General features: G+C 30.0%; 1 protein-coding gene across 1 annotated transcript in view; it reads left to right on the top strand.

Annotated features, from left to right (window-relative positions):
* Positions 1-12,430: 12,430 nt before the first annotated feature.
* LOC133703830 (serine/threonine-protein phosphatase PP-X isozyme 2-like) overlaps positions 12,431-15,775 on the top strand; it is a 5,146-nt gene continuing 1,801 nt past the window's right edge. The window contains 2 exon segments of the mRNA XM_062128527.1: positions 12,431-12,813; positions 14,238-14,484. Of these exon segments, the coding sequence (XP_061984511.1) occupies positions 12,673-12,813; positions 14,238-14,484 (388 nt within the window). The 5' untranslated portion in view covers positions 12,431-12,672.

Here is a 15,775-nt window from a genome sequence, read left to right as displayed (position 1 = left end):
TCAACATCAACTAATGATAATATCATTATAAAAATACAATGACAATTTAAAATAATTACATTTTAGAATTTACGTGATATCAATTTATATAAATAAAAAAATCAAGAAATGATTAATAATAAGATGATTTTCATTCTATCCCTCTAAAATATATTAATCCTATCAATTTTTTTAAAAAAAATTATTTTTTATCACTTATCTCTTTAAGCTAATTAATTTTTATTTTGACTCCTCCTGTTTAGATAAAAATATATTGTTGATAAATTAATCAATAAAGAATAAACTTTTAGCTAGAGATAAATAGTTATCATGGAATCAACTCTCAATAATTGTGAATTTTTTATTTAACATTTACATATATTGTTTATGTAAATATTAGAGAAAATCTTATCTATATTTATATTATGAAAGTTATATTAAAAAAATAAAAATAAAACACAATGAGTTATTTAGTCATTCAACAAAATTATGGAATGTGGAAAACAATTGAAAGGAGTGGGAAAAACATCACTTTAAGAAAAACGAGATACTTGTATTTTACTTTCACAAATTAGTAACGGTATTTTCCTTTCCTTTCCTTTTTTTTTTATTATTTTAAACTACTTTCATAAACTCCTAATAATAGAAAAAAAAACCCAAATAATTAACAATTTAATTTTATATATACCAATACCTTTAAATGGTTCTATGCTAATTATTTTTTTGTAAATTATTTATTTAAATTGCTGAAATCAATATTTAGGATTTAACGTAAGATTAACTTCAATATGAGCATATAAGTGTAGCAGAAAAATAATACCATATATACCCCTATATAATACTCATACTTACTTAAATCAAGAATACAACATACAACCTATAATAGTCATGCTATAAAATCAAGTACTTCCTTCCTTGTCATCATCCTTTTAACTTCAAAGTGACCTCCATAGGAATGATAAAAGGTGAGAATAGAAATAATTTCATTTTCGAGAACACATATTCTTATCACTTGATTTACACAATACTTTCATCATTTAGTAACTAAATAATTTATAATATTCGCATACCTAGGTAATATCATGCTCACGGAGAACAATTGCTCGTCAAGAAACGTTTCTTGCAAATGAAGTTTATCCTCCACAAGAATTAAACAACTCAGATGATATGTAACATGATTTTTTATCCATCTTTTGTCTTTAATCTCCAAGTATAATTCAAGTATCCATCTAATTAATATTGATTTTGCCTTTTTCTTCATCATCAAATAACAAAAAGTTGCATTATCAGAGTAAAGAATAACTTTAGTACCAAGTAAATAAGATTGAAATTTTCCAAAGCAATTAGTAAAGTAATTTCTTTGTGCATCATTCAAAGTTCTTGAATCATAATAAATGGTATAAGATGTTTTTTGTTTTTAATTCTTTGACCCAAAACAACACCTGTTTACATAATCACTTGTGTCACTCCATATCATTGAACACCAGTGCGCCCCACTGCCTCCATTGTTAGTACCCCTCAAACACTGCACGCCATATATATTTAACTTCACTCATGAGGAAGACACAGTCATGAGATATAAAAATCACTCAACATTCTCATTATATAGATCCTCAGGCACACGAAGTTTACCACCAAGGCTTCTGTTTGTATAACGCTCCAATTGCTGAAGCTAGCAAAGAGAAATTCAGGAGAACAACGAGATGCTGTCACTACAGAGTAGAAAATATTCATTATTGCCAGTACAGTCCTGTGAGTTTAGTAAGGGTATCAAACTCGTCTCGAGTTTTTCATTCAAACCAGACACCTCCCTCTCAGTTGCCCTAGGTATAAAGCTTCTCCTTTTTTTTTTCTTTTTTTTTTTCATTTGTTCTTGCGCGAGTTTGCTGCTGCAAAGTTTGTTTTTGCATATTCTCACTTCCATCTATGCCATTTGTAGTTTTATATATGCATGCATGTCTGCTGTTGAGATGTATGGGAACACATGTTGCATTTTAAACCTGAACCGAGATATCGACTATGATCTGGATCCCATGATGTATGCGTTTTATGGGTATCTTCCCTTTGCTTCAGGGCAGCAGGGTGAGCTTGGATTAAATGTTTTTCACTAGGTAATGATCATGATTTACTTGGTGCAGTGGCTTTCGTTTGCATATAATTTGAATAAATGCCTAGAGTCTAGTCAAGATGATGGTGTAGGGAGCACGCCCTGTTTCGCCTGTGATGAATTTCTCTGGGAACTATCGATGTTAAATGTTGATCATTAGGAAGCAATATCGGGTCTGGGTTACAAAGCCATTGTTAAAACAAAAAGGGTTGTTTGTTTTTTTTGAAAGAGGCTCGTGTTCTTTATTTTTTATTTTTTTAAAGAACAAACTACTTCGTTGAATAAGGCCAAACTAGAAACCCAATCCACAGAACTGGGCTGAACCAATTGGACTGAAACTTTGTAGTCTAAAATCACATTTAGCATAATCAAAATCTGTCGAAAACGTATTTTTGAGTTTTTAGGTGTTTGACTTTTAAAATAAATTTCAAGCCTGCGGATTTTTATTTAGTTAAGGAAAAACATGCTCTAATATTTCCTTTTCAGTCTTGTATTTCTTTTTTTTTTTTTTATGTTTTGCCAAACTCAGCCTGGTTAAACTTTGATTCAAAATTTAGATTTTTAAGAGGGATTATTTTGCAATTAATTTTGAGCCTCTCACGTCTTTTTATCTTTTCATATTTAATATTTGGAATTTTGAACTTATATATAAGTTTTTTTTTCTGGTATTAAATAAACCAATTTTAAAAATTAAAAAACAACAAAAAAATCCTTTTAAAAAAATAGATTTATGTTTTAAATTGTATATGGCCAAGTTTCTAGAAAAAACCATGTTTTCACTTTTAATAAAAAAAATACAAAAAGAAAACATGAAAGAAAAAGAAAAAAATCAAATAAATATTTTTCATGATTTAGCATCTCTTAAAAATACTAAAACAATTATATATTTTTTTATATTTTGCATGTATTATGGATTAAATAACAAGTTTATTAAATCCATGGAGACTTGGCTTAAATTTTACCAACACTAAAAAAATCAGTTTGTTTATTTTTAATATTAAACATTATGAACTTATACGCAAGATGTATTTTCAATATAAAAAAAAAAACAGATGCAAAAAATATGTTTTGGCTCTAAAATGGCTAGGCTTCACTTATAAAGTCATGATCCACTTTACTAGGGTGGACCTGTTATAATCAATAGTAAGACCAACAGTTAAAAAAACAAACAATGCCTTAGTAATAGTAAGATAAATAAACAATTTAGTTTACCTTAGGTAAAGTATACTAGGGGTGATATTGTCTTCCCTATACACAATCAGTCTTCTTACCTAAACTCTACAATTAGTTAGGGTTTTTAGTGATCAGAATACTAGATAGCGACTCCAAATCTTTTTAATCTAAAAAAAGACAAGAGTTCCTTATTCTTTCCACTCCAAACCAAAATCTTAATCCAGAAGCATGGTTGTCGCAACATCGCACACTTGCGATAATTATTATGCTTTTTTATGGAATAGATCATTATTATGCTTCATCATTTCATCCATAAAACAAATACAATTAGTTTCTAATGTCTTCTGAATATCATTTCTAAAGATAACACAACTATTAATATCATGTCTCCATAAATCATACCACTTTCAATATTTCTTTACCTAAGTCTAGTCAATAATGGGGATGATATGATTGTGAAAAGGCTTAATTTACCTTCACACATCAATTGGTCAAAGATTTCCTCTAGTCTCTTGATGTCAAAAGAATATTTCCTATTTTCTTCAATAATTTTGGTAGTTTATGCATATTTGGTATTAGATGTATTAACTTCTTTAGGCTTTATCAATGTCACGATCTTAAATGGTCTTCCTTATTTCATTTTAATGCCACTAGATTTAATAGCTTCTCTAGACTTTATCAATAACACGATTTAAATGATCTTCCTTCTTTTTTTAATTACCAATATAAGCTATTGTTAAACATCATCAAACTCCTCATCTGAGTCTAAGATAGACAAGGAATGTGCGTTCACAATTGTCATAACCTATTTTTAGGTTATTTCCCCTAAATTTACCCTTTTCATTTTAAAATAAAAATAAAAAAAACAAAAGCAATAATAATAAGAAAACTAACGATTAGCAAAAGTTGGTCGAGGAAGGTTCAAATATATAGTAGAATCAAGCTGGAGTTTTAGATAAAATTGGGAGCCTAATCACAACCCATTGTACTAAGACTAGAGAGATAATATATATTTAAGATCAAATAAAATGATTATTGGATGAGTCTGTATAAACATTAAGTCCAGGGACATAATTATGGGCCATATTGAAAGTTTAATTGTGTTTAAGAATTAATTTAGGTAAAATTAAAAGATTTAATTAGGTGTAAGGACTTAATTATACTTTTAATAGGTCAAATTAATTTTATTAAGGACTTAAGCTTGGGAGCCCAATTTTAGACTTAATTGGAATTTTACAAAGTCAATTGATTGAAATCATGGGTAAAATGGTAAGAAAATCAAAATTTAGGGTCACTTAGGGGTTAAATTGAAAAAATTTACAACCAATAATCTTTTTGAAAAAGCCACTAAACTTTGGGGACTTATCTCGGTTGAAGACATAGGTGAAATTGAAGAAATTAAAAGTTTGATGGTCATAAATCCAAAATCAAGGACCAAAATGAAAAAGACATCAGAATTTGAGGTTGACATTGAAGTTATGCAGAGAAAAATTGCATAAAATTAAAAGTTCGAGGTCAATTAGGGATATAATTAAAAAAAATAAAAGTCGAGGGATTAAATTAAACTTTGGTCAAATCCCTAAATTAAAACCCTAAAAAGTTAAAATGACATCGTTTCATTTAAATGAAACAACACGTTTGGACCAAAACAACATTGTTTTGACCAACCAAGGATAAAAAAAGAGAGAAGTAGACGACTTGTCGTCTAATTACTGTTTATCATCCCTTACCTTTTTCCCGAAAAGGCTGCTTGAGTGATAATTTTTCAGAACATTTAATGCTTTATTTCTCAACCAAATCGGATAAACCATACACCATTGTGATGGTCTGAGATTGCACTACACCCTAGGATAATTCTTTTCGGCTAATTGCCCCTATAGCCGTCGCGACACCGCCTTAAAAAGGCCAACCTGACTAGCCTTGATGAGCCTAATTTTCACAAACCATAAAGACACCTTTGAGCCAACAATTAAGATTCTTCCCACTTGAATCAAGGGCTAAGATTGGTCCTTGATAAAGACAAGATGTCCCCCTTCCACATCCTATAAATAAGAGTGGATTTCGAGCATTAAGGGACAAGAAATTGAAGTGTAAAGTAGGTAAAAAATCAGCCTCCTTAGTTTTTTTTCATCTTCTAACCTTTCTCCTCTTCCTCCTTCATGTCTTCACCGTCAACGCCACCACCAGCCTCATGTCGGACCTCCCAGCATGACCACCACCCACCCACCCACGTTAGGAAAGCCTTTTCTTCTCCCTCTGTTGTAAAAACCATGGCCATTGCATGCTGAACAAGAATTCGTTCTACATGAAAAGACAATTATAATTAACATAGTCACTAGATGGGGCTAATGACCATGTAAGCTTGGCTGGACCCATTTCAGCCCAACCCATATGGCTCGGCTGGCTCCAGCCCAATATTAAAAAAAGAAAAGAGAAGTATGTTAAGTCGTCAGTCAACCCAACCCAATCTGATCGGGTCCAACCCATTTATAATAATAAAAAAATTAAATTTTTCAAGGACCATTTTTTAAAATATTTGTGGGTTTGTCGCGTGTTTTTTTAAACAATTTTGTCTAATATTAGGTCATAAACTTACACTATAAGATACATACTCGATATCAAAATATCTTATTTTTCTTCAAAAAAATTTTCAAAAATGTACTTTGTTTTTTTTTTTTAAATAATGTTTTATTTTCATGCATACAGCCAAATCCTAAAGGATTTTCATGCATATTTTTTTAAAAGAAAAAAATTATATTTTTATCATGTTTTAAAAATATAAAAATGGATATCGTAACCGGTTTACGATTATCCATTAGGGTTTGTCCAAAATACTAAAAATCTCATAATAACAAGTTTGTTACCTGAAATATTAGATATAAGAAATAAATGTCATAATAAATCTTGGACTTAGAACAACTAGGATTTAATCCAATAAGGTTGAGATTTTCTAACGAAAGGAGATCTAGCTTGAACTTTAGACGTAACCAACAGATAGAAACATGACTTAGAAAAAGCAATTGATAAGAAATACAACTTACCTTAAGTAAAATGCACTAGGGTGATGCGTCTTCCCTTTGCACAACTAGTCTCCTTACATAAACTCTCGTAGACTATTTGGTTTTCTAGTGACCGTAATATTAGGTGGCGACTCATGAACCCTAAAATCGTAATTTTATGATTAAACTTCAAAACCCTTTTAACGTTTCTCAGAAGACAGATCTGTCATTCGACACCGTACACATCACGATAATCATATTGTCTAAATAGTCATCTAGATATATTGGGTGGAAGCCTATAGAGCAAGGATATTTTAATTAGTGATGAACTTAACAACTTTATCTTCACGAAAGCATTCGCTACACTATTACCATATTAGTATATGAATTTGGGAATATGTTGCCTCATAAATTGATTTTCTTCCTCATAGAATAGCTTAAAATCTACAATCTTTATTCCTTTAACAATTGGGTGTAACATATTCATTCAATCATGATATGGATGTCCGTATGCATGTTTTGTTATTTATCTAATTTTTAACCTTATATCTTTTAGGATTTGGGTTAGTTATATCATATCTATCTTTTTTCCTTGCTTATTGATCAACAACAAGGTCTTGTTGTATAAAGGGATTGAGGTTTCCTTCTTGTAAAATAACATTTAAGGCATTATATTTCTAATACCAGGTTATTACATAGGATAATAGGCTATTAGAGCATATAATTAGCATGTGGTTATGTATACACTTATTGGGGAATTGGTTTATCAAGGGATCTTATGCTTAACTTACTTTATTGTTGTTGTTGTTGTTGTTGTGTATGATACATTAGTATATATCCCATTACATTAAATGCCCCTACTATAGTGCTTCTGCTTATAGAATTTCCTAGGACTTGACCTCCAGGTGCTTAGGCCTATAGATTTCCAAACCTACTTTACCGTCTTTCATTTTGGATTTTATTCAATTGGTTAAATATGGCATACACAATTCTATTAATTATCATGATATTGTTGTGGTAAATCATGTTTCCTATATTTCCCATCTTTATTTCAATAACCTCTTGTCAACATTAAAAAGATTTGAAGGCTGATAGAAGGATGCTCATTCAAGAGTTTTCATTATCAACTGGCTAGTAGTTATTATATTTGGTTGTGACCATTTTATAATGCCATCTAGCCTATTGAATGGTTATGTATATTGTTGTGTTTGAGGCAAAAAAGAAATTATATGATTATTTATTAGTGAAGATGACGTTGTTGAAAGAGGTGGAAACATAAGCAACTGTATAGAGATAACATGGTTATGTCCATATTTAATTCTATATTGTAGGAGTGAGTTGGATGTTAAAGATCCCTCTCGTGTTACGTTTAACACTAGTTTATCCATAAGAATATCAAGTTCTTTTTGGCTAAGAAACTAGCCCTTTTTTGTTAATTATATTGATTGTTAATCAATTACAACAACAACAAGTTTACTTATATTCTTTTTTGATGGCATCTTTATTGTTTAATAGAAGAAATATTGAATTTGTCCTATCATGCGTGCCAATCTATTGACACTGATACATAATTCTTCTTTTTCCTCCTTTCAACAAGAAGAAATTACAACTTGGAATGTAATTTTGAGAAAAGGTAGGTAGTAGCCATAAAATCGAACAGGGAATGGGGATAATAAATCTTGAACCTTAAAAAAGTTATTTGTTTTGTCCATCATATATAGAGGAAAAAAATGCTTAAAGAAAAAGGAAAATAAAAGTGATATAATTCAAATAAAGTAGTAAATAAAGCTGTAAAAGAAAGCAATAAAAACTAGAAATAAAATAAATTATATTAAAATAAATTGCATGTATGGGGTTGACCATCATTTATAGTGACAATGTGACCTTTTATATATTGATACAGAGTTTGAATATATCTAAATATATAACTATTGTCGCGCGTGTGCGGCATCGCGGCGATTGTCCACTCTCGGTATGTATCTGGCAAAAATAGGGATGGGGAAGACAAGGAATTCTTGTCTTTTATCCATGGAAAATGAGAATGGAAGTCACCACCTAGTATTTTTGTCACTAGGAACCCTAACTGGTCTCATAGATCGGGTATAAGGACTGGTTGCGTAAAAGAAAGGTATTAACACCCCAAATACACCTTACCTAAGATAAGTTGTATTGTTTAATTGTTTGATATATGCTAAGGTATTGTTGTGTTTTCTAGTTGTTGGTCTGTCTAAGGTTTAAGAAAAGTTCTCCTCGGTAAAGAGATTCCTTATCTTATCAGGTAAAACCTAACCATTTTAATGTCAACAAAAGAATTTAATATCCGGAATACGTTTTACGTATAAGGTCATAGCCCTAGATACTAAAAAAAACAAAATAATTTTTTTTATTTTTAGAATATTGGCTTAGTTCTCATGACTTTAATAAACTAGTTATTAAAACCAAAATGCATGCTAATACATATTTTTTAATTTTTTTGTTGTATGAAAATATAATATGATTTTTTTATCTTTGAAAAACTTGGTCGTATGCATGAAAATAAAAACATGTTTTTTTCTATATAATTTTTTTGCAACATTTTGGAGAAAATCAAGTATTTTAATACTGAATTTATATTTTTACAGTATAAAAATACAAACCGATATTAATCAAAATTGGTAAAAAAATACATGAGAAAATCAAAATTTTTTTAAAGGGTTTTTTGAATTTCTTAGATTTTTTTTACTGAGTCGGGCCCGACCCAATTTTATGAGTGTCTTTTTTTATGAGTGTCTTTTTTTATCATCATTTTATTAAGTAAAAACTATTTTTTAAAAAACATTGTTAAACTTAGTGGAGTCCACAGTCTACATCATGAGTTTGACGGTTTAAAAGGTGAAGCTTAAGTTGATCCAATATGTCTTCATCTCAATATTAAAAACAAAGATGTCATCTTGAAATTTTTTAAAAGTCAAACCAAGCTTTTTATCAATCATCTGAGTTATCTTTATACCCCTCGTATCTGAGCAACTTCCACACAAGTTGATTTTAAACCCAAGCTAGGCAAAGGCTTGGGTCAAGAAGTTTCAAGACTTACCTGTTGGGTTAAGCCCTTTTGTTTTCCTTTTCCTTTTCCGTTTTAAATTCAATCTTCCAATTTTTTTTATTGAATCCCTTTTGACTTTTCCTTTTCAATTTTATCCATTTATAATTGGTTCATTTTGAATTAGTTTTTATAATTTGTTTTAGTTTGCTTTCTATGAAGTTATTGTAATCTCAAACAAATGTCATGGTATTTGATTGGTGCTCAATTTTGCAAGTATCTATTTTTGTTATGTTATAATTAAGTAAACAAATTATTAAAAAAAGTTGTTAAACCTAGTGAATTCGATTCGGGTTATTGGTTTGACAAGTTAAACTGTGAAGCTCGAGTTGATCTAATATGTTGTCATCTCAATATTAAAAAAAGTCATCTTGAAATTTTTTATAAAACCAAACCACACTTTTTAACGACTATTCGGGTTGCTTTTGGACTTGCTAAGTCGAAGACAACTCCCAAGTAGGTTAATTTTAAACCTGAATCAGGCAAGGAGTTTGGGTCGGGAGATTTCAGGATTGACCACCGGGTTTGGTTAATAACAATGCTAATAATTTCATGTGGATTGGACATTTTTTTCATGTTAATTTTTTTTTATTCAACCTTCACTGTAGCGTGTTTCAGTACACACACACACACACACACACACAATAAGTCGTGCTACGTTGCGGATTGAATAAAAAAAATTGAATATTTAAAAAACATCCAGACCACAAATAACTATTTGGTATTTTTATTAAACTTAATCCAAAAAATTAACCTTGAAACCTATATAACTGACTCCTTATCTAGTCCAGATTTAAAATTAATCCGCATGGAAGTTGTCTTGATGAGACTCGGTCGACTTGGCAAGGCCAAAACCAATACGTTCGATGGGTAAAAAGCATGATTTGGCTTGACAAAACTAAAAATGACATTTTTTTTAATATTGACACGTCGACATATTAGATTGACCCGGGCTTCGTGGCTTAACCCACCAAACCTGTGGCTCGAATCATGGATTCAATTAGGTTTAATTTTTTTTTTACTATTTTTACTTAATAATATGATTACCAAAATAGACACTCATAAATTTAAGTACCAATCAAATATCGTGACGTTTATTTGAGACTACGATAACCTTATAGAAAGCAACCAACAAATTATGAAGATCAATTCAAAATCAACGAAAGTTGATGGATGAAATTGAAAAAAAAACATAAAAAAAGACTCAATTGAAAAAATTTAGAAGATGGAATAAAAAAGGGGGGGTTGACCTAGTGGATCAACTTTGAAACCTTCTCACACAACTCTTTGTCTAGCCTGAGTTTTAAATTAACTCAGTGTGGGAGTTACCTGACGTGACTTAGTTGACTTGGCGAGCCCAAAGATAACCTGAATGACTAGTAAAAAGCATGACTTGACTTAAAGGAAAATTTTCAAGGAGCTATTTGATTTAATATTGAGATGACGACATTCTAGATTAACCTGGGCTTCACAATTTAACCCTTAAAAAAGTGATATAGATCATGGACTTATCTGAGTTTAACAACTTTATTTTTTAATTAGCTTCTACTTAATGATATGACAAAAAAAAATAGACCGCTCACAAAAATAATTACCAATCAAATATCTAGATGTTTGTTCGAGACTATAACAATTTCATAGAAAGCAAACCAAAAATAAATTATAAAGAATAATTCAAAATCAATGAAATATTGAAGGATAAAATTAACAAAAAAAGAGCAAAAAAAAGGATTCAATCAAAATAAAAAAAAATAAAATATGGAATTTGAAAGGAAAAAAAAGATTATTTACTTAATGATACGATAACAAAAATAGATGCTCACAAAATTGAGCGTAAATTAAATGTTGAGATATTTGTTTGAGATTGCAATGATTTTATAAAAAATAAATTGAAATAAATTATGAAAATCAATTCAAAATCAATGAAATATTGAATGATGAATTAAAAAAAAAAAGCAAAAAGATTCAATCAAAATAAAAATTAAAAAAAAGAGGATAGCTTTTAGGTTTCCCTAGTTCTTTCAATATAGACTATTTTGTAGAACGCTATAAGAAGACCAATTTATTTTTTAAACCTACAAAAATATCAAGATCTCATGGAATTGTTACATTTTGTTATTAAACCTGAAAATATAGTTGTTTTGAAATTTAGAAATCAAATAATATAAAAATCTTTTAAACCTACAAAAATGTCAAGGTATCGTGGAATTGTTTGATCTTGTTATTAAACTTGAAAATATAATTGTTTTGAAATTTAGAAATCAAATATTATAAAAATCTTCGCGGATAAATATTTACTCTTTCAATATTTACTTCATTTATAGGGTTTTTGTTTTTCTCAAAGTAATTTTTCTATTAAAATATATCTTGATTACTCCAGTGATCACAATTTTTTTAACTGGAATAATTAGTTATTAAAAAAATATTTTATAATTATTAAAGTAAGTTAATAAAAAATATCATAACAATATGTTTATATTTTATATGTGATTTGAAAGCTTAAAAAATCATAAATGTAATAAAATCATATTTAAAAAAATTTAAGATTTTAAAATAATTTGAATTAGATTTTCATGAACAATTTTATATTACTATTATTATTTTTATACCAAATACATAATAATTAAAAATAAATTATTAATATTAAAATAAAAACTACAATAATATTTAAAAATTCTTTCAAAACTGATAATTTTTTATTTTTGTTTTTGGGGCAAAACAAAAATGAAATAAAAATAAAAAAACGAAGCGAAGACAAGCCCCACGGACTTGTAATTTGTTTTTTGAAAAATAAATAAGTGATAGGACATATATGTTTGCTATAAATAAAATAACGAGACCCTGCCCAAACACACAATCTCAAAATTACATAAATTTAATTTAAAATGATCAAAAAAATATATTATTTGATTTTTTTATGATTATATATATAATCATCTAGATTCTGATTTCTCCAAGCATGGATGAGATATTTTATTTGTAGGTAAAAAAAAAAAAAAAAAAAACTTGACACTTACTTTCATCATTTCATCAAATCAGATATTGTCGGTACACATTACCGATAATTTGTCACATTCTCTTTAGAGCGTCGAGGGAGAGAGGGCAGGCCACAAAAAAGAAATGAATCAACTAATTAATAATTATAGTTTTATATTAATATTAATAATTAGCTAGCCAGTCGCCCGTGGTATTACACAAATTATACTCAACAAATACTCGCAGCGAAGAAAAGAAAGCTGCCATCTCTGTTGTAGATGAAGAGATAGATAGAGAGAGAGAGATTTGGAGAAGATACAAAAAGGAAAAAGAGGAATCGGAGAGGAAGACAGAAAGAGATGTCAGACCTCGACAGGCAAATTGAGCAACTGAAGAAGTGCGAGCCATTGAAGGAATCGGAAGTGAAAGCACTTTGCCTCAAAGCTATGGAAATCCTCGTCGAAGAGAGCAACGTTCAACGCGTCGATGCTCCCGTCACTGTACGTTTTATTAATTTTTGAATGTCTTCCTTTTGCTATGTGAGGTTAAAAGCCTGCTGCTAATGTTACATTTGGATTAATTTTTGAAGTCTATTATTGGTTTTGATTCATCATAACTTGGTGTTTTACTCCTAATTCTTACCAATCTTTATTTACTGAAATACTGAATTCAAAATTTGATTTTAGGGTTTTTTTTTAATAGAGATGTCAAAACAATCGAAAAACACCAGAAAACATCATCAATTTGGTGATTTTCTTCCTTTTCCACAACACTTTCAACTGCATTACCAAACACACACGAAGTTTTCTAATTCTTATTTTGAGATTTCTTACTGGTTTAATATGTATTTGAAAAGCTTTTTTCTCTCTAGAGAAATTCAGTATTAGTTTATTATTAATAAGTGTGTGTGTTTATATATTAAATTTTGATATAAATGTGGCGTTATGTTTATGCTTAATAGGCACAAGACGTGAACCTTGTTAGTACGAATTTTTTTTTTTGTGATGGAGTAGTTATATGCCTTTTCTTTTCTTTTCTCTCTCTCTCTTTTTTTTTTCATTTTAATATGAAATATGAAATATTTCAAGATTTCAACCATTCTATTTAAATAATTAGACAATTATAGAAATAGTTTCGCATCTACTGCGAGTCTGTGTTTTTGTTTTGTGTCGAGACTGTCTGAGTTAGCTGCTCATGCAAAACAGCAGAAGATAATGTTGGACAAGGAACCTCTGGTTTAGGATGACTTAGTGTATACAGGAGGTTGGTACTTCAGTTGTCTTAGGTTGAATTTAGGTCCAAACGAATCGTAATTTGGGTAAGTCAAACGGCGGATTTAGTTCTGGATGAGTCTAGTATGACTTTCTTAGTTCCTTAGTTTGCTTTTTTAATGTTAATATTACATCAGGAGGAGTGACATCTTGTTTCTGAACCCAAAAAAGGTAGCTCCTACTTCAAAGTATAGCAATGAATTTTCTGCCACAAATATATTTCATAAAGTGAGGAGCAACCAAGAAGCGTATCTTATGATTGTTTTCTTTCCGGTTAATTTAAAGTCCTATGTCTCCTATGCTGTATGTTTAGAAAGATACTACTCAAGGGATGTTTTGTCTCTGAATGTGCATGGGAGTAAAATCTCAGATCGTCACATGGAAATACGTTTTTACCCCATTGTATATTAATGTTATGCTGCCTACTTCATCTGAGCATTGAGCGGCATGTTATCTTGTAATATCATTATTATTTTGTTTCACAATGACAAACTTCTTGACATGCATAATTTCTTTTTTTCAAACAGTTTCTCTTTGAGTCGTATTTACATAGAATGGTTTAAACAGGGTTACTTGGAAGTGTTTATTCTGTATACTAATGTTTGAGGTTTTCAATATCTGTACTAAGATTATACAATTTTCACTGTGCATAGATATGTGGTGATATTCATGGGCAGTTTTATGACATGAAAGAGCTTTTCAAAGTAGGAGGGGATTGCCCAAAGACTAACTACTTGTTTCTTGGAGATTTTGTTGACAGAGGATTTTACTCCGTTGAGACATTTCTGCTTCTACTAGCCCTTAAGGTACATTTTATTATTATCTATTGGAATTTAAGGTACTCTGTTGAGACATGTATGCTTTTATTATTAACAAGGTTCTTTCTCTTACTGATACACAACATTTCTTAACTATATTTCTTCTGATTTTTCATCACCCTGCCATTCTCTTTGGAAAGTTTCATGGTCAAATGCCAACAGATTGACTTCCAAAGTATGTCTCCTTTTAGGAGTTGTTTCTGGATAGATTGTAAAAAAAATAAATCTAACTCGTATCATGACTTTTTGGAGATAACACTGTTAGGCCATAACTACAGTTCAGGGTAGTATGTTATTTTAACCTTTGCACGTTAGGCCATAACTACAGTTCAGGGTAGTTTTATATTTGATGCTGGTGCAAGGTGTGTGCACCATCCAGTTGATCTTGCTTACAATTTAAATGGCATGAGAATTCATGCATAATTGGCGGTTGGTCTAATAATTTGTTCCATTTCTGCCACCTAAGAATTTCTTATAAAAAAGTTAAACTTAAACTGATATAGCAGGATAGTGACTGTTAAAATAGGAGTGTCAGGTTGGGTGAATTTTGCTTTTTTGCTCTTTTTTCTTTTTGCGCTTCCAATACAACTTTTCAATTTTTCCAATATCATAACATGACCTGACCCATGAAGTTACAAAACCCAAGTGGTTTTTGAGGCAATTTGGATAATTTTTCTGTGGATAATGCTGATAACCATGAGCCTTGTGGGACTAAATTACAACAATTTTAATCTACAGAAACTAAGATGAACAGTTTCCTTGCTCACCTGAATGGAGCATAAGCCACAGCTTGAAAAACAAAAAGGACAAAGAAGAATCACCATCTTACTGGAATATGATGTAAACGGATTGGATCTATTTTACAATATTAATATATAATTCACTGCTTCCAATTAATTTCCTAGTTTAAAGTTTGAACAATTATACTTTTTTTTTTCTAAAGAACATGCCTATCTTTACAAGCAGCATCTAAGGATTATAAAATGATGAAGAGAAGATTATTTGTTTTGCATGAGTCCAGCAGCTGAGAAGCAGGGAAACAGAGTGAATGAAGAAAAATATGTATTTATAGGAGGGTATGCTATGATAGGACTTATAAATTTTATTCATGTTGAGGTGGTGCCTTAGGATACACACACACACACACACACACACCTGGTCGGGTTGGTTTTAATGGATTTTCAGAATCTTAATCAACAACCTGACCTGTGAAATCCATTTTCTTGCCTTTTGAACCCAAATTTATTTGCTACAACCAAAAACCCATCTTTTACGAGTCAGGTGATAAAGTCATATCTTCAATTTTGTGGACTTTTCAGGAGGTAAAAGCCTTCTCTAAATTAATTTGAGAGCTCAATAGAAATCAAAATTGA

Source organism: Populus nigra, chromosome 9 (assembly GCF_951802175.1).
Source record: "Populus nigra chromosome 9, ddPopNigr1.1, whole genome shotgun sequence".
Taxonomy (NCBI): domain Eukaryota; kingdom Viridiplantae; phylum Streptophyta; class Magnoliopsida; order Malpighiales; family Salicaceae; genus Populus; species Populus nigra.
The sequence above is the reverse complement of the archived record's forward strand: the minus strand, read 5'-3'. Positions and strand labels throughout refer to the sequence as shown.